Source organism: Desmodus rotundus, chromosome 7 (assembly GCF_022682495.2).
Source record: "Desmodus rotundus isolate HL8 chromosome 7, HLdesRot8A.1, whole genome shotgun sequence".
In the NCBI taxonomy this organism is placed as follows: Eukaryota; Metazoa; Chordata; class Mammalia; order Chiroptera; family Phyllostomidae; genus Desmodus; species Desmodus rotundus.
The window spans coordinates 3,395,782-3,418,164 of NC_071393.1; the positions used below are offsets into that span (position 1 = coordinate 3,395,782).

The 22,383-nt window shown below is 48.4% G+C and overlaps 1 protein-coding gene and 1 long non-coding RNA gene across 3 annotated transcripts; one reads left to right on the forward strand and one right to left on the reverse strand.

The window, feature by feature from the left end:
* Nucleotides 1–1,081: 1,081 nt before the first annotated feature.
* On the reverse strand, nucleotides 1,082–12,329 carry DENR (density regulated re-initiation and release factor). Of its 2 annotated transcripts, none has more exons than XM_024567130.3 (8): nucleotides 12,173–12,329; nucleotides 11,334–11,448; nucleotides 7,538–7,557; nucleotides 6,535–6,619; nucleotides 4,720–4,803; nucleotides 2,445–2,561; nucleotides 1,483–1,622; nucleotides 1,082–1,375 (listed from the first exon to the last, which is right to left on the reverse strand). In XM_024567130.3, exons 2-8 carry the CDS (start codon nucleotides 11,437–11,439, stop codon nucleotides 1,331–1,333), a joined length of 597 nt encoding a protein of 198 aa, XP_024422898.1. In that variant the 5' UTR covers nucleotides 11,440–11,448; nucleotides 12,173–12,329; the 3' UTR covers nucleotides 1,082–1,330. The 2 variants fall into 2 exon arrangements, with proteins under 2 accessions (XP_024422898.1, XP_024422900.1); XM_024567132.3 differs by having other exon boundaries at nucleotides 12,159–12,298.
* LOC123480374 (uncharacterized) lies at nucleotides 11,455–15,473 on the forward strand. Its single transcript, XR_006656353.2, has 3 exons — nucleotides 11,455–11,811; nucleotides 12,829–12,906; nucleotides 14,235–15,473. It is a non-coding gene; the product is annotated as an uncharacterized lncRNA (long non-coding RNA).
* The last annotated feature ends 6,910 nt before the right edge of the window (nucleotides 15,474–22,383 follow it).

The following is a 22,383-nucleotide window of genomic DNA, read 5'->3' on the forward strand; positions in this document are numbered from 1 at the left end:
TCGGCAGGAACTGTGAACATTAAGAATCTTTACATGAAGTCACATGTGTTGATACAGGCACACAGACATCTTCCAGCACCAACAGAATACATACGTAACACGTGCCAAATGGTCTCGATGGGTAAATTTGTTCCACCACACAATATTTAGGAAGGTTCACAGTTAATGCAGAATTTTTCTTTAACTTACATCTTTACTACACATTCTAAGATTTTAATTATTAAAAAAAGAAAACATTCATTCAAGATTGTAATTTGCATGGCAATCAACAGTAGGTTTCAAATTTCTTAAAGGTGTCTAGAGCAATTAAAATACCATGAGTCTTCTTTTCAATTTGTAGCACCTGACTTAAGACCTTTATAAAAACAAAGTTTAAATTCATTTAGTGCATTCATGAAAATTGTCAGTTTCTCTTGTGAGAAAAACATGTTTCAACTGCTATTTCCCAGACGATATATTGAACACGGGTTTACAGTTATCTGCAACGGGCCAGCAGAACGTGACACCGTCCTGCAGAGCCGGAACGGGGACTCTCGGCCTCTGTGAACGGCCTCCCACGCACAGCGATGCGTGACACTCTACCACACGATGCACCATCACTTCTCTCACCGCCTCCCCGAGGTTCATTTGTACCATTTGCGATCTCTGATATCATGAGTAATGTCATGATGAACACAAGACTCACATCTTTAGGATAATGTCAGAGTGGCTTACTGGTCCAACGGTGCAGATGGTGTTAAGGCTTTTAATATACGTCACCAAATAACGTCCGGAACAGCTTGAACAACTCCTACCAGCAGGATGCAGAGGGGCCCACAAAGTGGGCTTGGTAACAATGAAGCTGATTCAACCACAGATCTATCAGGGGCTCAGGCGTCTGAACACTAGCGCACCGAAGCAGCAAGGGGATAGTTATCACTGGCGGGGAAGCCAAATAAAATTCTGTAAAACATTATTCAGCTTGAAATCACGATTTGAGTAAATCATGACCATTTAAAAAAATAACAGATAACTTCCCACAAAAAGTCTACAGTGTTTTTCCAAAAATAAAAAGTTTAAAAGAGAGAAAGAGAAACGTCAGTACCAAGTGATCAAAAATTTTTATTTGACTAAATTCTATTTCATGCATAAGCATGACAGCCTCCCCTGTTTATTAGACTTTGGCAATAAAAAAAACAAGCAGCCTTGTACAGAACAGTGAAAATGCCAAGGGCGAGGGTAGTCTACAGTTTTACTGTAGGATAAATATATCTTTTTTTCAAAAGGCCTCTCCCCCTTTGGCTATATCAACTCTCAGTTCAGACCATTAAATACAGACACATTTTCGAAATCACTTCTTCACTTCTCCAAGATCCTCAATGCTATCGTCATCCACCTGTAAAACACGGATAATCACAGGCCGTGAGTTGGAATCTCAAATAACACAGAAGCAACTTGCTTTCAAAGCTTCTCTCCGTAGATGGATGTGGTCCATATACGCACCTCTGGCCATTTCTCCTGAATGACATCGATGATGTCATCTGTAAAGTCTCCCTGAATGATGATCTCATCCTCCCCTGTCACTGAGGCACCACAGGAGAATTTTTGAGCAAAAAATCTTTGTGCTTCTTTAAGATCAATTTCTGTTATTTTAAGAAAAGAGAGAGCAAGACTATAATGAGAGTTATGTCAAAGATAGTTTTCCATTTTGAAATTTGATCGGCATTTTAAATTCATAAAACAGATCACGTTAATGGGTTTCATGTTCCTTTCACAGCAGTAGTTACTATTACAGTGGTCTTAAAAATTCAAAGACTCAAGATCAAATAAAACCTCAATCTATAAAAATAGCATCACCCATAGCATTCACTACTTATCAGTGAGACCAAAATAAATCCAGTAACACAATTCCATTACACATGCACTTCTGGATACAATGAAGATCTTTTGTTTATCCCTCCTAGAAAGAAACAACTGACAGCAGAGAAACAAACCTAGTATTTACAACGTGGCCCGGCGAGTGCTTTGCAGTCTGTGTTGTCACAGAAGGGACTGTGGGTTGCGATTTCACCCAGTCCCACTATGCATTCTAGGCCTCCAGGAGTTGACGGGGCTCTGAAGCAAGTCCCTCTGCGCCTATCGCCTTCCCTCCCCCTCTGCCGACATTCCCAGGGGGACGAGCCAGACCTCAACCCTCTGCCACCAAGCCTGCAGGACCAGGGAAGCGGCACTGGTAGGCTTCAAAGGGAGCCTATCTCACCCTCCTTATTCTGCATAAAATGTGTCCAAGCAGAAATTCTGGAAAAGGAAAAAGTTATACCAGTTCCCTCTGCCAAAGATAACATTTCCTCAAAATTTGATTTTGAAGCTAAAAATGACACCTGTGAAATTTTCATGATACCAGATTTTTAAAAAATATATATATACAGTTCACATGTTTTAAACATACTTAAGGGTAAACTCACCAAAAGTTGCAAGGCCACACACTCTTGTCACGTATTTCTTCTTTGCTCTGGGAATTTTGGCTATTGTAACCTTTTGTGGTGCGGTCTTCTTTTTTTGTTTTATTTGACCCCTTCCACCTTGATATATTAAGAAAGAGCTCAGCATTACTTGTTCCACTTTTAACATAGAGAATACCGTCTTTAAATCTGTTATTTTGAAAAGGTACCAATTATTAATTTCTAAAGTGTCTTTTTCTAATACAAAATTAGTGAACACATGTGTGAATAGTCTTTCAATAAATATTTAAGTGAGCCCTGGCTGGTGTGGCTCAGTGGATTGAGCACCAGCCTGCAAACCAGAGGGTCACTGGTTCAATCCCAGTCAGGACACATGCCTGGGCTGCAGGCCAGGTCCCCTGTAGGGGGCGCATGAAAGGCAACCACACATTGATGTTTCTCTCCCTCTGTTTCTCCCTCCCTTCCCCTCTCTAAAAATAAAAAAAATCTTTAAAGAAAAGAATATTTAAATAAATAAATAAATACTTAAGTAATACATGCCAATACTGAGCTAAGGACATAAAACGAACAGAACACAGTCCCTGCCCCTCCAAGGATTCTCGTTTAGTGAAGACAAAAAAAGTTAAATGAGTACAGCAACCTACCATCTACGAAAACAGGATCCTTGAATATAGCATGTCGAAGAGGAATGGCTTACTCTGCTGCTGAAGGACAGAACAGTTTCCTAGTGGAAGCGGCATCTAAGCTCTTGCAGAATAAGGAACTGTCCAGGCTGGAGAAGTTTAAGAAAGGACGTTCCAGGAAAATGGAGCAAGCTCAGAGGTAAGAACGGGCATTGTGTTTGAGAACTATACCTATCTTGATGAAGGACCCTTACCCGTATGTAGCAGATGAGGCCAGAAAAGCACAAGATCACATACCAGTCGTTAAAGGGATAACACATCAAGCTCTGCTACTTGATTTTACATTGAGGCAGAAGATAAGCCACTGAATGACCATGCGGAATGAAATAACCAGATTTGTGTTTTATCAGGACCACCCTCCAGTGTGGAGGGTGGGTCTGTGAGGAGTAAAGCTTACAGGCCACTGAGGAGGCGCCTGCATTAGTTCAGGCAGAAATGAATCAAAATATAAACCAAAGCAATGGCTCAGAACAGAGAGCGTAAGAAAGAAAAGTAGCAGAAATTAGAGCTAAGAGGGACAAGAGAGAACCTGTGACAGGTCTCTGATCTCTGGCTCAGATGACTGGATAACTGTGCAACAGTTTATCCCGCCCGGGGGAACTGAAGGCGCAGACCTGGGGGCTGAGTGTATTTCAGAGGCACTGCACTTGAGGTGCCGGCGAGACCACGCACACTTCCCGTCTGGAGACGAGCGCCGGGACTAGCGATACAGACTGGGGAACCTGAGTGTCAAGTGGGGGCAGAAGTTACGAGCGTGGAAGAATCACCCGAGGAGAACATGCAGAATGGACAGTCAGAGGGCAGAGTCCTGGGAGACACAACTTCTGAGAGACAGAAGGGAGACGAGAAGTCTGTGGGGAAGACCGGGGAGAAGTCTTCACTACAGGATGAGAAAGACTGTCACAGAAACCAAGCAGGTGTACCACTTCCCGAGGGGTGTGCGCCAACGCCCTTGTTATTTAGCAATTTCCGAGCCCTTGGTGGCCCTTATCAGAGGGGCTCCAGTGGTGTGAAAGTCAGCTCAGGACAGACTGAGCAGCAAGCAGCGAGTGACAGAACAGTGAGTCTCTTCTTATTAAAGAAGCCTGGCTAGGAAGGGAAGCAGAGGGATAAGGCAAAGAGAGACGTGGGCTCTTGGACCTTTTCTTAAAAGATGCAAAGTCATGAAAATACTCAATTAGCTGATTTTAGTCAGAGGGGAGAATGAAGGAAGAAACAGGCAAGGACAAGGTCCGGAGTGGAAGGACTCAGTCCCAGGCCAGACGGGCATGTGCACCCCCAGTAGGAAAAAAATTCAACTGAGGGGTCAGAAGTAATGAGAAATATTTTATAGTTTCCAAATCATCAGCAAGTTGGCTGGTTGCTTTTTATGTGTACATGGCAAATAAAGCCTGTTTTCTTAGATCTAATTTACTGGTGAAAAGCCCAAGCCCTGCCACGTGCTACCCCCCGACGGTGCGATTTGCACCCCGAGCGGACCACAGTGGACCTGCAGGAACAGGCAGTGGTCGCTCGCTCTGGAAACGCTTCCCTGAAGGACTTCTCCTGGCAGAGGGGCAGGTTCCTGCACGTGAAATCGCGGGTTCAGGTCTCACCTCTCTTTTGTTTTTTCTTCTCTTCCTCTTCCCCCGCTGTTCCTTGACCTTCAGTAATTCCAGCTTCTTGTTTGGGTGAGTTTTCTACATGTTTGTTTTTGGAAAAACAAAATCCAAAAGCGTGAACATCACTTCCTACTAATGTTTAAAAAAAAATCACCTTTGAGCAACCCCGTACACAAACAATTTCATCAACAATGGAGTGTGCCATTTATAAAGCAAATGACTATATTGCTAGAGTCCTTCCAATGTAATTCTTTTAAGTGTCTGGTGACAGAAGACAAAACAAAGTCTTTGCTATGTGACAACAATTTTTTTCAGCCACGTGAAAGGAGCGTAACACACTCAAGACTGCAGGAGTGGACGGCACCTGAACGTGCTGACCTTGTTAACAGGAAGCCCGCTCTCAACTAAGAAGAGGTCCCCCCGCTCCTCAAGTCACATCCTGCCCTGGGCAGTGCACGCCCCGGGCCAACCGTGCAGACTGACCGCACCACCAGGCTTGCAGGAGGTCACCCAGCCACTGGCAGTGGCCGTGCAGCTCATCTCCACAAGGGCCTTACGCAGTTTCAAGGGCGTGCGTCACGGAAACAAGGGAAATCAAAGCAGCGACCAGGGAGGCTCCACGGGTGCGCCTGACAGGCCTTTCCCCGCCCAGGCTCCCCCTCCGCCCGCGCCTGCCTTCATTTCTACCAGCCCCCACAGACCGGGTCTGCTCCTCCACACGCTCCCTCACCTCTGCCAACAGCAACTCCAGTCTCGTTGCTTTGGCCAAAACCCCAGATGGCCCTCTACTCACTCCCCACAGGCAAGGCGCCAGAAAACGTTGTCAGCTCTACCTTCAAAATGTACCCAGAGCTTGACCACCCCCCACCCCTCCACTGCTACCATTCTGCTCCGGCTGCCACTGAATCTTGAACGGCTCCTGCAGGAGCCTCCTAGCTGGTGTCCCTGCTTTGCTGCCTGTGCTCCTCTTCTGCCTATTCTGACAACAGCCACAGGGATGCTGCTGAATCAGTCAGACCTTCTCTCCTCCATTTGAACCCCTCCAACAGTGCCTGGTGTCACTCAAACGCTCAGCCATTGGGATGTGGTCCTCCGTTGCTTCGCTGACCTCCTCTCCCACCCTTCTGCCCTCCTCCAATAAACTCAAGACACGAAGGCCGCCCTCCTGCTCCCTGAGCATGCTGGTAAGCTCCCACCCCGGGTTCTGTGCCCGGCAGTGTCCCCTGTCCGGGGTGGTCTCCGCCCATGTTCTAAAGTCTCACTCCCACACTTTCTTCAGGTCTTGCTCAAATGCCATCTTTTCAGCAAAATCTTTCTTGGCCACTACCTAGTATTTCAAATTCCCTCCCCAGTAATTCTCATCTCCTCATTCTTTGCTTATCACTATGTAACATAATTACACTGTTTGTCTTATTTTGTCTCCCCTTCTAGAAAGTAACTTTCAAACACACCTTCGGTACACTGCTTTACCCTCGGCGTTCGGAACAGCGTACAGCATATGACATGTTCACAAGAGATGACTGGTTAGATGAATGAGTGAAAATACATTTGCCCATAGATCACTTACTCTTCTTTACATAAAAAAGGTGGTATTTTGACATACCCTGTCTCAGAGAGAAGACACATGCAGCAGTGTGTGATTTCAGATAACGAATTTTAGCCTAATAACTTACAATCGTTTTAAAGTTCATAGAAAGAGATTATAATTCTGTAATTATCCTACTAAAGACTTCCATATCTTTAAAATACTGTCATATGTGCATTTGTTTCAGACATGTAAGCATTAATGAAAGAAAAAAAAGTTCATACCTACAGTGAGTTTTGCAAACTCATTCGGAAAATTCTTCTCTAACCACTGTCTACACTTAGCAACATCGGGCATATATTCACAGTACTGGGGGAAAAAAGAACAAACTGAGTTACGACAAAATATTTTCAATCATCCAACATATTTTAACTCCCAATCATTCCCTGCACTTGCTACATAAAGAATAAAACTAACTATTCCACCTGCTGCCTCATCCACAGGACGTCCACGTTCAACCAGGAAACGCCCGTAAGAGCTTAGACATGGGAAGGAACGAGGCCCTGCCGCACTGCAGTGACTGATTTCCTCTCCACCAAACAGCAGCGCCGTGAGAAAAGGGGCCGACAGGCAAAACGAGCGCCTACTTCTTGCTCTGGGCACGCAGGGCCTCGCTGTTTTCATGACTTGCCCAGAGAGCATGACCGAGAAGCTTGTTACACAAGTCTTACACAGAATTCACGCTTTCCTCTGCTTGCACTTCAAATTCTGGCTTCACGATTACTCATTTTATTGGCTGACTGACTACTCGTGAGTTCCATGTAAAAATCCAAACTGGATAGCCAAGTCTAAAAGGTGTACACGACTCAAAATGTAAAAACAATTTGTCAGACCATAAAAATACTCTAAACCAAATTTCTCTATAAAAAGATTGAAAATCTACTATCAAATGATAGAAAATAAGAAGTCAGTCCTGGCTGGTGTGGCTCAGTGGATTGTGTGCCAGCCGCAAACCAAAAAGCTGCTGGTTTGATTCCCGGTCAGGGCACATGCCTGGGTTGCAAGGCCAGGTCCCCAGTTGGGGGCGCGCGAGAGGCAACTGGTCAATCAATGTTCGCCTCACACGTGACATTTCTCTCCTTCTCTTTCTCCCTCCCTCCCCTCTCTCTGAAAATAAGCAAATCTTTAAAAAAAAAAAATGAAAAAATGAAAAATAAGAAGTTCTCAAGCTAGCCATAAAATCAAAGACCTCAAATGCAGAGGTTTAAGAATTTTAAAAGAACTTACCTCTGTTGGTAACGAACACACTGTGGAAATGGAGAGAAAACAAGATTTAAAAATGTAAATATATATGTATATGCATAGTTACACAGCACTCATCATAACTTTTATTTTCAACTTGATAAAATGCCTCATTTCTGCTTTTTTCTGTATTATTTCTGTACTACTTTTCAAATGCTACCCATCATGCCCCACCTTTTTTAAGGTAAAAGTCACACAGCTAATGGAAACATTACCCAGATCATTTCGATCTAAAGAAGACCGCCCCCTCGAGCTGACGCAACTACGCGGTCCCGCACACATTAGGGTTTCAGCACCACCACTTCGGTGGGTCGGCACTGGCCAAGACGGGAGCGCCCCCGACACAGCACTTGCCGCTGTCAGAAGGGCCGCTGCTTTACTCACACTAACACGGCTATGAGCTTCCGCAGCACTCTGCTTCCACTTCCTCGCAGAGCGCTTTCCCTTCCTTCCTCATGTCATGCTACATGAGATCAAGAAACTGTGAAGCTAGGAGGAACGCCAGTTTAATCTTGTCACTGCGTAGCTGACATGGGCCAAAGGACCAGAGAACTCACACGGTTTCCCAGTTGTAACTATAATCCTGTTCCTGGGTCAATTGCTGTGTTTGTTGTTACTGTTACGGTGAAGATGGCGCAGGTGAGTGGGCCCGGGATCCTGAGCTGGGGGAGGGCAAGGAGTGGCAGCCATCACTGAGAGCGGCAGTGCCCATGTGCTGGGCGCCTGTTACGTCAGGCACTTTGCTGTGCTTTTTATCCATGATTATGTTTAATTGTCACTACCCTACAAGCTAAGAATGCCCATCACTGTCAGATACAGGTGAAAAAATGAGACTTAGAGTAAACAAGCCACTTGCTCCCGTTAGCAGAGCAGGATCCGAACCCTGGTCTGTTCCTGAAGCTCATGCCCTTCCCCACTGATGGAGATCACACAACACACACGGGCAGCAGCCGCGTGCCAGCCAGACGACAGCGACCTGCTTCGTGTGTTGTAGATGAAGCCCCGTAGAAAAGGCGGAACACTCATCCGATGGCATAGGCTACCACCTACATGACCACAGGCGTGTGGCCGGAGAACACTGGAATCTAGTATCTCTTTACCTCAAGTTTACTAAAGCTCTTCCCTAGTTAAGCAGAGCTCTGTAACCCTCACAGTTCAAGTTCAAATACTAATAGGTACAGGTATTCAGACATACTTACAGTATAAATTATGGGTTAAATATCATTACAGCAAATACTAAAGTTGTAAAACTTGATACACCATTTCAAATAACACTTGGTTCAGGAAATTCTAACACAGTGAAAAAATCTGGACAATCCTTCTGAGTTCACCGTTATTTGCGTTTAAAATTAACTTCCCTCTGCGGACTGCTCACTATCTGTAAACCTGCGTTTCAAGACTAAGCTCGTGCAGCCACCTGCCGACTTCCCATCACTCAGCGGAGCACCTGACATTATGTCCCTGCCGACGTGATCCAGTACGAACAGAGTTCCGTCACCCACGAAACTTTCTGCTCTAGTGTGAACATTTGTGTCCCTCAAGGGTTCCTTGTGTCCCTTGAGATCCTTTGCCTAGAATGATGGTATCAGGAGGTGGAGCCTTTGGGAGCATTATGCTTCATTTATTCTTCACAACAGCCCTCTGAAGTAGTCTCTGTTGTTACCCATTTTATAAATGTGGGAACTGGCCAAGGTCACACAAGGAGTAAATGGCTAAGCCAGGAATCCAACTCAGACTGACCTCAGAGTCTGAAGTCTCAAAACTAATGTCAACTGTCTTCCCAGAAATGACCCGTGCCCCGCCACCCTTGTTTCTCACCGTACCCCTGCCAGCCCTTGCACTCCCCTCTCCCTGAGGACACCACACTACGCCTCCCACCATCCCGTTCTCATGAGTTCCTTCACCCTTCCCTACGAAGTCCACCTATTCCCCAAGGTTTCCCACTTCTTTGGAAATTCCCTACTCCCCTCTGCACAAAGACCCATCCCTTTCCTGAACTCCTAATTCATAGTTACAGTCAGTTTACCAATTAGTCGAACATTTAACATTCCCTAAATGCTTTGCCAGAACTGGACCGTAAAGCCCTCGCGGAAAAATTAACACGGTCTCCATCCTAGTGTCTGGAATATCAAAACAAACTAGGGAGTGAAACGAAAACAAATTTTTCTTAAAACGCGTAGGAACCTCTGGTCGACAGAAAGCACCGCACGGGGCGGGGGATGGCATCTTTGCTGCTGTTGTTCAAAAGCCACCTGGGGAGAGACACCGGCCACTGCACAGGATGGCTTTCGTACACTGCATTTCACCAATTCGAAGGGGCTTGTCTCCCTTTTGTAAGGATAATCTCAGAATCATGCTATGTCAATCTGACCATGTTTTTCTTTGTTGTTGGAACCTAAGATAATGGTATACCTTACAAAATATGGAGTCTCAGATTTGATCAAACAGGACACGAAGAACAGCTCTTGACTACACTAGTACACTTTTCTAACAACGATGATGATGATGATGATGATGATGCTAATGATAATAACAATAACAACAGCGCTTACTGCACTATGTTCTTGTGCTGGTTGCTGTACCAGAAGCTTTACTTTGCACAAACCATCTGACTTGAGAGGCCATCATCATCTTCATTTCACAGACCCCGAGAAACACACTCTAGCCCTTGGCGAAGCTAGGTCACTTGCCCAAGGTCGTGTGGCTGGTAATGCTGGCCCGTGACCCCAAAGGCAAACGATATAACCAAATAAAATGAATACTGTAACAAGGCTCAACCCACCCTATGAAAGGTTCCCCTGCCTACTCTCTTACTGAGGTTATTTGACACTAATTTTATTTTACTATCAAAGATACTGGATGAAGGACGTGTTGGTACAATTCTTGAACTCAGTGACATCGCCTCTCCCTGCACAGCACCTGGTCTCCAGTGAGGTCTCTACTCCACTCACAGCATGTTCGGTCCACGAGAACAAGGGCTTTCCCTGACTTACGTCCTACAGAGTCCCCAGCACCTACAAACATTGCTAGGCACGCAAGGAGTCTAAAATACTTACTTAAAAACATCAATATTTCTTTGCCCAATTACTGTCTTGTACCTTCAAAGTTCTCTGAAACTTCCAAAACACTAATAAAATGAGAGCATCACAATTCACAAATAGGTCTGTCCTGAAAATGAGGAAAAATCCTCAAAGGGGATAAAAAAACTGATTCAAACTAATATATATGCATATATGTATTTTTAAAATCAAACCAAGAACACTTCCCCAGGACTGTCCTACTACCCACCACTGAAACCCCATCAACTTCCGGTCCTGACCGCCTCCCTGTCCGGAGGAAAATCTAATCCGATGTGTGAACATAAATGTGGGAATTGGCCAATAATTAAATACATTAACACAAAACTGCTGGCGTCTCCAGACGCACTGCAAGCTTTTCTTCCCCACCTCCTTGCCATCCCTTAGGACCCAGCATCTGTTCTAAGAAGCCCCCCTCTGGCAGCCAAACTGGCCAGGGGCGCCAGGCTGAAACAACTCTTTCCCGGCCTCTGCTCCCGCGGGACCCTTAGCTTCCCCAGGACAAGTAGCAACAACTAGCCACACAGGTGGGGAAATGGGTGAACGCCCGCGCCTCCTCTTCGCCCACTGCCCCCTCCCCAGCTACGGACCCACCCAATGACAAAGGCGGCTGGAAAAGGCTCACAAGGGCCAAGTGTGGGTCTATTATCACAAGGCAAAGGAACAGTCAGGGAAAAGGCCACTCCCCGCCCTGCAACACTTGCCTCCACAGTAAAGGACTCGCAGCGGGTAATCTGCGTCTGACTTGGTATTGCCCCTGGAGTCGCCTCTGCAGTCCTGCCCCCCGGCCTCAGAAATGTCAGCAGCCATCTCACGCACCTGTGGGCAGGGAAAAGAACACATCTTCACAGTTCTGGACCAAGACGCCAGAGAAGCAGTGGTCGGGGCTGCTCTCGCCTCCTCCCACCAAGGGTCCCCACCCCAAACCGGCTACATCTCCGTGGCCAAGTGAGGGATACCAGCCGCCAGGAGGATCCACCCAACAGGAGCAATTCCGGCCACGCCCTGCTGTATCAGGTCTACAGGGAAGCAAGTGAACCGGGGCCAGGGGCGGGGGACGCTGTAAAAGAGGAACTAATGGGGGGAAAGGATGCGGACGACACTTCGGCGGACACAGGGAAGAGGTCTGAGGTGGTATGGAAGGGGTGCACACTGCAGCAAGAGAGACAAGCCACACCGCAGGTGGGAGAAAAGAACCTACGAAGAAGGGGCGGGCCGCCGGAGATGCCTAGAGGGCAGGGTCAGGAAAGAGGATGGGAGCGAGAGGGGGTGGGGAGCCACTCCGGAGGGAAACGGGCAGGAGAGCCGGGAAGGGGCAGGAAGTCACGGCACTGGTGTGGCAAGGGAGGCCCCGGTGTGAGAGAGCAGATCTGAAGCGAAGGGGCAATCCCGGGGGCACCTGCGGGGCCCATGTGGGCGGGGATGTGGAGACGCCCGGCCCGGCCCCCTTCCGCCGAGCTACACCTCGGCTTTCCCCACATTCTCTACACGAATTTCTCCGAAGTGAGATAAGCCCGAGGGGTCGTTACCCAGGGGGTCTTACAGCCGCCGACGCCTCCGCTCCCGCCACTACCGCCAGCTGAAGCGACACATGCAGCTCCTCTTCTCCGGCAAGGGCCACCCGAGAGCCCGTCTGCCGGCGTGGTCCCGCGAGACAATAAGCCTTTATCGCGAGACACACGCCACCTCTGGGTGGCTGTCGCGAGAAGCTAGGAAGGCGATGAGGAATTGGGGCGCATGCGCGTTTCGTTCAGGGGCGGGGCCAAGCGGCAGTGAGTCTGACCGCCAGTAGGCGGTGCTCATTAACCGCGGGAGACGTCTAGTGGTGGGTGGTCTGACTGCGCCGGGGGCGGGGCGGGGCGGGGCGGGGCGGGGGTGGAGGGGGACGTTGCTCGTTGGAGCCGCAGGAACGTGTAGCTGAATCGGCTGGGACCCCGGTTAATGAGCCAGGAACTTTGCCCCGGAGTCTGGGATGCATCCCGGAGTCCTGACTGATCTCGAACCCGGTGGATAAGTCAGTGCTCCGCCGGGAGATCGCGGCTGGAAAAAGCGTTTGGTTTCGTTCAGTCCTGTTCCTATGTTGGCAGAATTATTCTTTAAAAAATAATGTCAGCGCTATTTAGACTTTCCTGGTCGCCCACAATCTCACCACCCTCGCGACATTTTCATCGCCTTCTCCGTGTTTACCTGTCCTTGCAGGTGTTGTACGTCCGCCTGGATCTCATCCCGGGGCTTCCACGCAGGAAGCTGAAGCCTGGGAGACGTGCCCACGCTCGGGTGTGTTGGTTTTGCTTCTGGGTCCCATTCGTAATACAGGAGCAGCACTACAACACTTGCAGGGCTGTGGCGATTAGGGAAAGATCAGGACAAAAATGCGTTGGGGGGAAGCGTTCTTTTTTGGTTTTGCTTTATCCTCCACCCCATGCCCCTGCTTCCCTGCCAACTTCATTTGCCGCAGCCACCGCCACCACCATCCTTAAATTTTCTGTTCGGAACTTACTTTGTCTGCCCAAGACGCCATCTGGTATAATCTCTTCTTCCAGACTGGCCTCCACGCGGACATCTTTCTTTAGTAAAAGAGCCTTTTCCCTCCTCACTTGAGAGTCCCTAGTAGATGACATCAGTGAAAGAAGATCTTGTTCCCCAGCACTTTTTTTTTTCCAATAATAATAGCTTCCAACTCCAATAATAAAAGCTTCCATTTATTTTTTAAAATATATTTATTTATTTGTAGAGAGAGGGAAAGAGAGGGAGAAGGAAAGGGAGAGAAACATCGATCGCACACTCCCAATGGGGGACCTGGCTGGCAACCCAAGCATGTGTTGTAACTGGGAATCCAAGGGCGACCCCCCCCTTCACAGGCCTGAACCCCGGAACCACCCCAGCCAGGGCGTAGCTTCCATTCATTGGCACCCACCTCCCCCCGTTTGTCAAGAACCTGGTCTTTGGGGGATACAGAGGCCAGGGGAACTCATTCCACAGACCTTGCTTGGTTCCCCCTGTGCTCCCGCACTGTGCTAGGCACCAGGCGCCCAGGGAACAAGAGACAAAGGACCTACTGTCACTAAACAGCCTGACACCTGGTAGCTGACATAACCTAGACATTGCTGTCTCTAATTTCCAGATGGTCAAATCAAAGCCTGTTGCTGGGGGGAGGGGCTTATTATAAGGGGACTAAATGGTAATGGAAGTTACCATTTTTATAAATTTTATATATATATAAAATGTAATACTTTTCACATAAAAAGGTAAGGCATCACATTTAAAAAAAAAGAAAAGAAAAAGAGCCTTGACCTGCCTCCCTTCTTTCCAACTGGACATGAACGCAGCCAGGGAGCAGCCCGGCTGAGGTAGCGCCACAGCCATCTTGCAGCAGGAGTGGCCTAGCCTGAGAACAAAGGTACATAAGCTCAGGATTAGGGACAGGAAAGTATAAATAGCCTGTGTCCCTGACAGCATTGTTGAGTCACCATATCAGCTCCTACTTCTCTCGCTTCTGGGCCTCCTATTGTGAAAAATCAAACACACTACGTATACCCCCTCCCAGCCCTCCGCCCCGCCATCTGGTTTAATTAACTGCAGTAGCATTTTCTATTATACTGCAGGATGCATTCTAAATGATACTACCAGAAAATCCGATGTTTCCTTTAAGACCAGAGGAAACCTGTGGTCCAGCAAAGCAGGCCTGAAGCAAGGGGTCAAGAGCGACAAGGGGCCGAAGGACGATGGGGAAGTAGTGTTGTAAGACCTGCCATTCAGAGGAAGCAGCGCTGTGTCACTCACTTTCTGAGAAGTCTTCTACCGAAGAAAAATCTGTTTCCCTGGCTCCTTGAAGTAGAAGTGTCTCCTCACCACATGTGACATATCATAACATCATCTATTTTCTCGAGAATCATGGGGTTGTTTTTTCCCACTCTCGGGGATGGATTGGCTCTTGGCCACACATTCTCTTTCACCTGGTCCTTTCTGGGCATTCTCAAGGTGGGCACTTGGGGCAGAGTAGACACTTGTGGACTGCCTTTCTAGCATCCCGTCTTTGTCACAGGTCCGCTTGCATTTAGAAGGGTTCGTCTCTCCCCCCGTCCATTACCCCTGTGTTCTGACTGGGCCTTCCCAACCCCAGACCAGAGGTGAACCACGTGACTCAGGCCTAACAATCAGCACGTGGAGTCCTGCCGGTCACAGCGATCGATTGATTCAAGTGCAGATTCATGAGCGTGAATCCCAGCACACTTTGAGGGAGCTTCTGGAAAAGAGGTTCTTTGCCATTGGACTTGAGTCTCCGAGGATGCTGGCAGCCACCCTGCCACCATGCAGCCTCAGAAGAAAGTCAATAGGAGGGAGAGCAGAGCTGGGAGATGGGGACTTGGACCCCTGATCCTAGCACATCTGAGGTCAGCTCGAACCCTGGACCTTTCAGTTATAAAAGTTGACAACTTCCCATTGTTGTTTAAGCCAGTTTTGATGGGAGTGTCACTTTCCGATGAGTTCCAATGAGTGCGTGCAGGGGTTAGGGGTCGGGCAGCCCTTACAGAGGGTTAGGAAGCCCTGTGCAAGCCCAGATTTTCCCAACAGATTTCCCCGTGACGACACAGGCAATGGATAGCATGATCTTGCTAAACAAATCTACAGCTTGATGAAACCCCCAAATGACTGCAAGGCTGAAAACCATGCCCTGGCTGGGGTGGCTAGGTGGATTGAGCTCTGGCCTGAGAACCAAAGGATCGCTGATTCCGTTCCCTGTCAGGGCACATGTCTGGGATATGGGCCAGATGCCCAGTAGGAGGCACACGAGAGGCAACCACACACTGATGTTTCTCGACCTCTCTTTCTCCCTCCCTTCCCTCTCCAAAAAATAAATAAAAATCTTTAAAAAAAAAAGAAATAAATAAAATCTTTAAACAAAAATAAATAAATAAATAAATAAATGGGCTGTCACTTCTTTCTTTTCTCTCCTACACAAGAAGGCATTTTAAAGTTCTTAGAAAAAGGCCTGGCCCGAAGAGAAACATCATAGAGCTAACCGTCTGTCTCAGCTGTGTATGTAACTGACATTTCAAACTCTAATACTTCCACATTAGCAATCAATTACCAGGCACATGCCATTCACAAGGCTGAAATCAACAGGCCAGGGGACGGAGACACCCATGGGTGAGAACCACTAAGTGAATGGGGCTCAATTTATCCCAAGTTGTATGAGCAGCCTTCAAAATCGATACGTTCATTCATTAGCTCTGGTCTGAATGAAAAACATTCATTCTTTTTCTGAGAAGAGGGTTTTATCACTTTTCTCTCTTGAAAGGATGGCCGTCCTTCAAGAATTGCTTTCCAAAGAGCAAGATGACAGCTTTCTCTTGGATCTTGGATGTTCAAACTGGTTTATCAAAATTTTTTAATGAACTTTGTTAAATTAATGAAAATTTTACAATCCAGCAAATGTGAAAAGTCCCTATGCTTGGCAGTTCTGGGTGAACGTACTATTCTTTTCAACTTTTCTGTATGTTTGAGATTATTTCAAATTTAAAATTTCTTTGAAAGGAAACTATCTTTTTTCATCTCTTGGCTTCTTCCCTGTGCTTTCATCATAGTCTCAAAACATGTAGGTTATTTTTTACTGGTCGAGCAATCCCAGAGGAGAGATTATCTTTTCCAAGGGTCCTAGCACACATATCAGGTTAGTACCTGCCATAGACTGTTGCCCCAAACTTCATAGTGTAAAACCCTAACCCCCAATGTGATGGTTTTAGGAGGTGGGGACTGTGGGAGGTGATTAATAGAATTAGTACCCTTATTAAACATGCACCTGGGAGCTCCCTTCCCTTTATGCCGTGTGAGGACACAGTGAGCAGATGGCTGGCGGGCATCAGGGTCTCACCAGACAGTGAGTCCGCCGGCACCTTGATCTTGGACTCCCACCCTCCAGAGCTGTGAGAAATAAATTCCGGTTGCTTAGAAGCCATCGAGTCTACAGTATTTTGTTGGAGCTGCCCAGATGGACTAAGACAGTGGCTAAATCATTAGCCTTTTGAGTCCTGTGCCCATCCCTGGGCCGGTCACAGTGGCCTCAGGGCTGGGATGCTCGGATTTGCCAGGCCAGGTCACGTGCCCGTTCCTAGAGACAGGATGAAGCTAAAGTCTCTCAAACCTCAGAGTTCGTCAAACCTTAGGCAGCGATGAATCCCCAAAGGAAATCAGGGGGTTGGTTGGTGCAAGAGAAAGGCACGTGGGTGCTGGAAGGACAAAAAACAGCACAGAACTACCCCATCATCTGAGTTCTTCATCCCAGAAGCCCTGCCCACAGGGAGAGTGAGGGACAGAGATGATGGAGAAGGAGCAGGCGTGACCGGGGTTCGTGAAAACCAACCTGTTCTGCTTCTCCAGAAAGCAGATGTTTAGTAAGGTCGGCTGTTCTGGCGATGCAGGACCGACAGGGACACAACCAGTTTTGCGGCAAGAGGCCCATAAATATTCAGTAGAAAAGGGGGATTAATTTACAAAGATGACACAGTTTTATCCCGATGGGGCAGGTTCTTTGTTAATTTTGCAGTGAAATCCACCCATGCTGAGTCACACTCCCCAAAGCGCCCCTTCTGCAGGCCCTGGCCATGGCGCGTCTACTTCCTGTCTTATCTATGATTTTTATTCTGGACGTTTCACACAAATGAAATCACACAACAAGTTACCTTTCGTGTCTGGCTTCTCTCACTTAGAATGTTTTCGAGGTTCATCCATGTTGTAGCACGAATCAGTACTTCATCCCTTCTATGGCGGAATAATATTTCACCGTAAGTATGTACTTGTTTACCTATTCGCCGGTTGGTTAAACATTTGCGTTGTTTCCATTTGTGGTACTCAGGGATCTTCGGAGAAACAGAAACAAGAGAGATGTTAAGGATTTGGCTTATGTGAATGTAAATACAGGGAAGTCCAAAATCTGCTGGAGACCCAGGGAAGGCCCAGCGTTGCAGACGAGCCTGAGGCCGTCTGCTGGCAGGACTCCTTCTGGCTCAGGGGAGGTCGGTCTTCATTCCACGAAGGCCTTAAACTGATTGGACGAGGAGGCTCACCAATGCAGAGAGTGCAATCTGCTTTCTGCAAAGCCCACCTACTTAAATGCTGATCTCATCCAGAAGACACTCTCACAGAAACACCCAGAACAATGTTCAACCAAATATCTGGGCTCAGTGGCCCCGTCAAGTTCACACAAAAAATAAACCATCACACTGCCTACCTTTTGGCCATGGTGAGGGGTGCTGCTATGAGTCCTGTTTTCAGTTCTTTGGGGTGGACACCTAGGCGTGGAATTGGGGGGTCATATGGCAATTCTACGCTGAACTTTTTGAAGAACTACCAAAGAGCTTTTCATAGCAGCTGAGCCGTTTTACATTCCCACCAGCACGGAGGGCATATATATTATTTTTTAACTTCCAAAACTGGGAATGTGCCCTGCAAACTCCAGTGTGTGTGTGTTCATTTAACACGGCATCTTAGACATGTCTGGGGCGGCACACAGACCTCAGTCAGCCTACACGGTCAGCGGAGCTGCTCAGCACGGGGCCAGGCCCACCGAGGGCTACACAATGGGCGCTATTATCCTCTGTAAGACATACCTGGTATTTCACTGAATGGGGTCACCCTCAGTTATTTCTCTCACTCCCCGGCGGTGAAGATTCCAGGACTTTCAATTTTAATTAACTTTTTCTTATGGAAAGTATATAGAAGGAGGGAGGCTAGAACAATGAACTCCGTGTTCCCATAATGCAGCCATCACAATCAAAAACTCATAACCTCTCTTTTTGTATTTCTGCCCCCTCTCCTGTTGAACTCTGAATCACATGCCATATATCATATAATTACATGTACAACATTTCACTATTTTTCTTTTTTTTAAAAGATTTTATTTATAGAAAGGGGAAGGGGAGAGAAAGAGAAACATCAATGTATGATTGCCTTTTGAGCGCCCCCTACTGGGGACCTGGCCTGCAACCCAGGCATGTACCCTGACTGGGAATCAAACCAGCAACCCTTTGGTTCACAGTCTGGCACTCAATCCACTGAGCTACACCAGCCAGGGCTCACTATTTCTAAAAGAGAAGAGCTCTTTCTTTAAACAGAGCCAAAATGTCGTTATCACACCTACTATAATTCGCAATAATTCCTTAGTATCTTTACTTAGCCAATCAGTGTCCAGATTTCCCCAAATGTCACATTCTTTTTTTCTGTTTTTAAATCCTCACCTAAGGACATGTTTATTAATTTGAGAGAGAGAGAGGAAGGGAAGGAGGGAGGGAGGGAGAGAGGGAGACACATTATCAATGCCTCTCGTGTGTGCTCTGACCGGGGATTGAAGCTTCAACCCAGGTAGGTGCCCTGACTGAGATTTGCACCCACAACCTTTTGGCATGTGGGACGATGCTCAACCAACTGAGCCACCCAGCCAGGGCCCGCATTCTTTTTAACAGTCGGAGTTTGAGTCAAAGCACCAACAATTGGTTGATACAGCTCTTCAATCTTGTTGCATCTATAGTTGCCCCCTCTCTTTTTGATTGTTCTTGCACTTTATATGGGTCAAAAAAATGTTTTTCAATTTTTTAAGACTCATTTTGAAATGGCGAGGAGCTTCCTTGCCAGAGCCTGTGTGATCCCCTCTCACACTGTGAAGCGCGCCCCATCCTTCCCCTTCGGCTCTGGGCCCCTGGGCCTCTTCCTGACTGGCAGCCCTTCTGCACAGAAAGAAGCAGAAAATACGGTAAATCATTTACATCTTCCATGCAGTCGGTGCTCCTTGCTCCTTCCCAGGGCCAGCATGCCGAAACTCCCAGGCAGAGAAAGGAACTCGGGGACTCGCACACTGACGTTGCAAAGGCTGCTCCAGTGGGCTGAAGGGCTGCTGCCCCACGAGAGCTACGCCCACCTCCTTACCCCCCAAAATGGTGAGTGTGACCTTATGTGGGAAAAGAATTGTTGTGGAGGTAATTAAGACAATGAACCCGAGATGAGGTCATCCTGGACGACCCAGGCCCTCTGTCCGATGACAAGCATCCTTCTCAGAGGCACACGGGGAGAAGGTCATGGGACCACGGAGGCAGAGGCAGAGGCTGGGGCGATGCAGCCACCAGCCGAGGACTGCTGGCAGCCCCCAGACGCTGGAAGTGGCAGGAACAAGCCCTTCCTTAGGGCCTCTGGAGCGGGCACAGCCCTGCTGACCCCTTCATGGAAGACCTCTAGTTTCCCAAACTGTAAGAGAATAAACTCCTGTTGTTTCAAGGCATCAAGCTTCTGGTCATTTGTCACAGCGGCCACAATATAGTCATATACTCAGGCCCCTGGCGGGGGCCTTTGGAGGGGGAAGCAGACCCACTGGATTTCTACCAGTAAAATAATGAGAAATACATATAAATTGGTTTCTGTCCCCGACCCCTGACACAGAGCTCTTAACTCCTTTGGAGTTTCCTGGAGCATTTTGTGTCCTAATTGAGGTGATTCTTGGGGCTGGTCACCAGGTATACCAAGCTATGATAAGAAGCTTAGAATTTTCAGCCCTGGCTGTGTGGCTCAGTGGATTGAGCGCCAGCCTTCCATGGTTGGATTCCCAGTCAGGGCACATCCTGGGTTGCAGGCCAGGTCCTCAGTAGGGGGCATGTGAGATGCAACCACACATTGATGGTGGAGGAGCTGGGAGGGTGTCCACCCCACCTCCACGGGGACAGAAGTCCTGCACCTGGGACACTCCCAGAGGTCCCCGAGCATCCCTCTTCCTCTAGGTGTTCATCTGCACCCTTGGCCATGACCCCTGTCATGTGATAAACCGCCCGACATCAGGAGTGCTCCCTGGGCTCTGTGAGCTGTTCTAACACCTGGGGGGATCCGAGGAGGGAGGTCACGGGGACCTTGAACGGCAGCCAAGTTGGACAGAAGTCAAAGAGGGTGACTGGGGTCTCATGACTTGCAACTGGCATCTGAAATGACGGGGCAGTCTCCTGGGACTGAGCCCTTAAGCTGTGGGGTCTGCACTGACTCTGGTTAGTCCCAGGATGGAACTGGTTGCAGGACACTCATGTGGTGTCACACGGCATCGCCAGAGTGGGGAACACACCCCACACACCTGGCCTCAGCAGTGTGGGAAGTGGCAGCAGCGTGGGAGCCGAGGAGAAACGCTGGGGGAGTGTGGCTCCCAGCACACCGCCGCACACACTCCTCCTCCTGCACCTGCTGGGCGGCCCCCGCCAGCATGTCCGCTTCCTGTCCCTGTCACATATAAAGTGACAGGTTATCTTACAAGACATCAGGGAGATGGTGCCCCCCAGACCAGCCTGGAAGGTGTGGTCTCAGGTTTGGCCAACCCGCCCTTCCCATTCAGCGGTGTGTCCTCACAGCCAGGAGAAGCAGCGAACCTCAGCGGTCTGGAGTCTCTGGGCTTACTTCGTTCATCGAACCAGCACGTGGTTCCTGAGTGTCCCCTCGATGCCGGGCGCTGGGCTTCGTCTGCACACACGAAGCTAAATCAGACCCAGTGCCAGTGTTCACAGGGACGGGGGAGCGAGGGGGCAGGAGGAAGGCCAGCGAGGCCTGTGGGGGTGACAGAAACGTGCAGGGAGGAGGGTCTAACCCAGACCAGAGAGGGAGACTCCAGAAGGCTTGGGGGAGTAGAGGAAGTGGTGTTGGAGGCTTCCTAGATGTTGGCCACAAACCACGTGTGGCTTTTCAATGTTACATTAATTAGAATGAAATAAATGGAAAATTCTGTTTCTACTAGCCCCATTTCAAGGGCTGAAGAGCTACGTGGATGCTCCCCAACACTTCCATCACTGTGGAAGGTTCTATTGGAAGATGCTGGTTAGGCTTAGGCTGACCGAAGAGGAGTTATCCAGGCCCAGGGAGAGGGGCGTATGTCCCCAAGGTCCCTATAAGGCAGCCTTCCAATCCTAAAGGGAGCGAGGCTCACATGGGAGGAGGTGTGCTTCACCAGCTATCTTGAACTCCTTGCTAAGGAGAACAGGGAGCCATGCCCAGGTGAGCATCAGCCAGGTGAGCATCAACCAGGTAACTAGCATCAGAGGTGAGTTTGGGAGAATGGATTGGAGGAATGGCAAGACCGGAGGCAGGAGGACCAATCAGGAGGTGGCTGCATTCCTCCACAGGCTTGGACCAGCCGCAGAGGTAGTAACGTGGGTGGAGAGATGTCGGGGCGTGTGGGCGACAGACTGAGGGGCCCGGTGCGTGAGTTAGAAAAGGGAACCAAGCAAACAGGGCAAAGTCCCCTCTGTCTGATGTGGAAACCAAGGAGGAAGAGGATGAGAAACTTGTTTGTAAGTGTTGGTACTTAAAGGAGTGGGCTTCAGCTATCCGGATGCTCTCTCCGCATGCTCTCTCTGGTGTGGCTCAGCAGGGAAAGCACTAGAAAGGGGAGAAGTGGGCTGTGAGCCTGCAGAACTCCCAGGGGACAGAAGGGCAGGGCTGTGGCCCCAGGGCTTGCAGGAGGACGGGAGGGGGAAATCCCTTCCCTCCTTTTCAACTATTCCTCCACCCTCCCCAAAGCCATCCCCTCCCAGGTGACTCCCCACCGCCCCTGAATTCCAGGTCCCCTGCAGAACTGTCCTCTCAGCTTGGCCTGCTATTCCTCACGGTTGGGTGACAGAGACTCCAAATTCAAACTCCTTGAGTGATGGTCAGATGCCCCTCCAGGCTCTTCATTTTTTATGTCGGTTCCTTCCATTTCTGCCCCTAGAAATTTTAACTCTCTCATTCACAAAC

Excerpts from the sequence above, each read along its gene's own strand:
- DENR (XM_024567130.3), bottom strand. The coding sequence starts at position 11,439 with ATGGCTGCTGACATTTCTGAGGCCGGGGGGCAGGACTGCAGAGGCGAC. Across the intron at positions 4,804-6,534 it reads GTTTGCAAAACTCACTGTAG|AAAACTCACCCAAACAAGAA; the intron begins GTATGAACTTTT and ends ACAAACATGTAG. Across the intron at positions 1,623-2,444 it reads GTGTGGCCTTGCAACTTTTG|AAATTGATCTTAAAGAAGCA; the intron begins GTGAGTTTACCC and ends TTAAAATAACAG.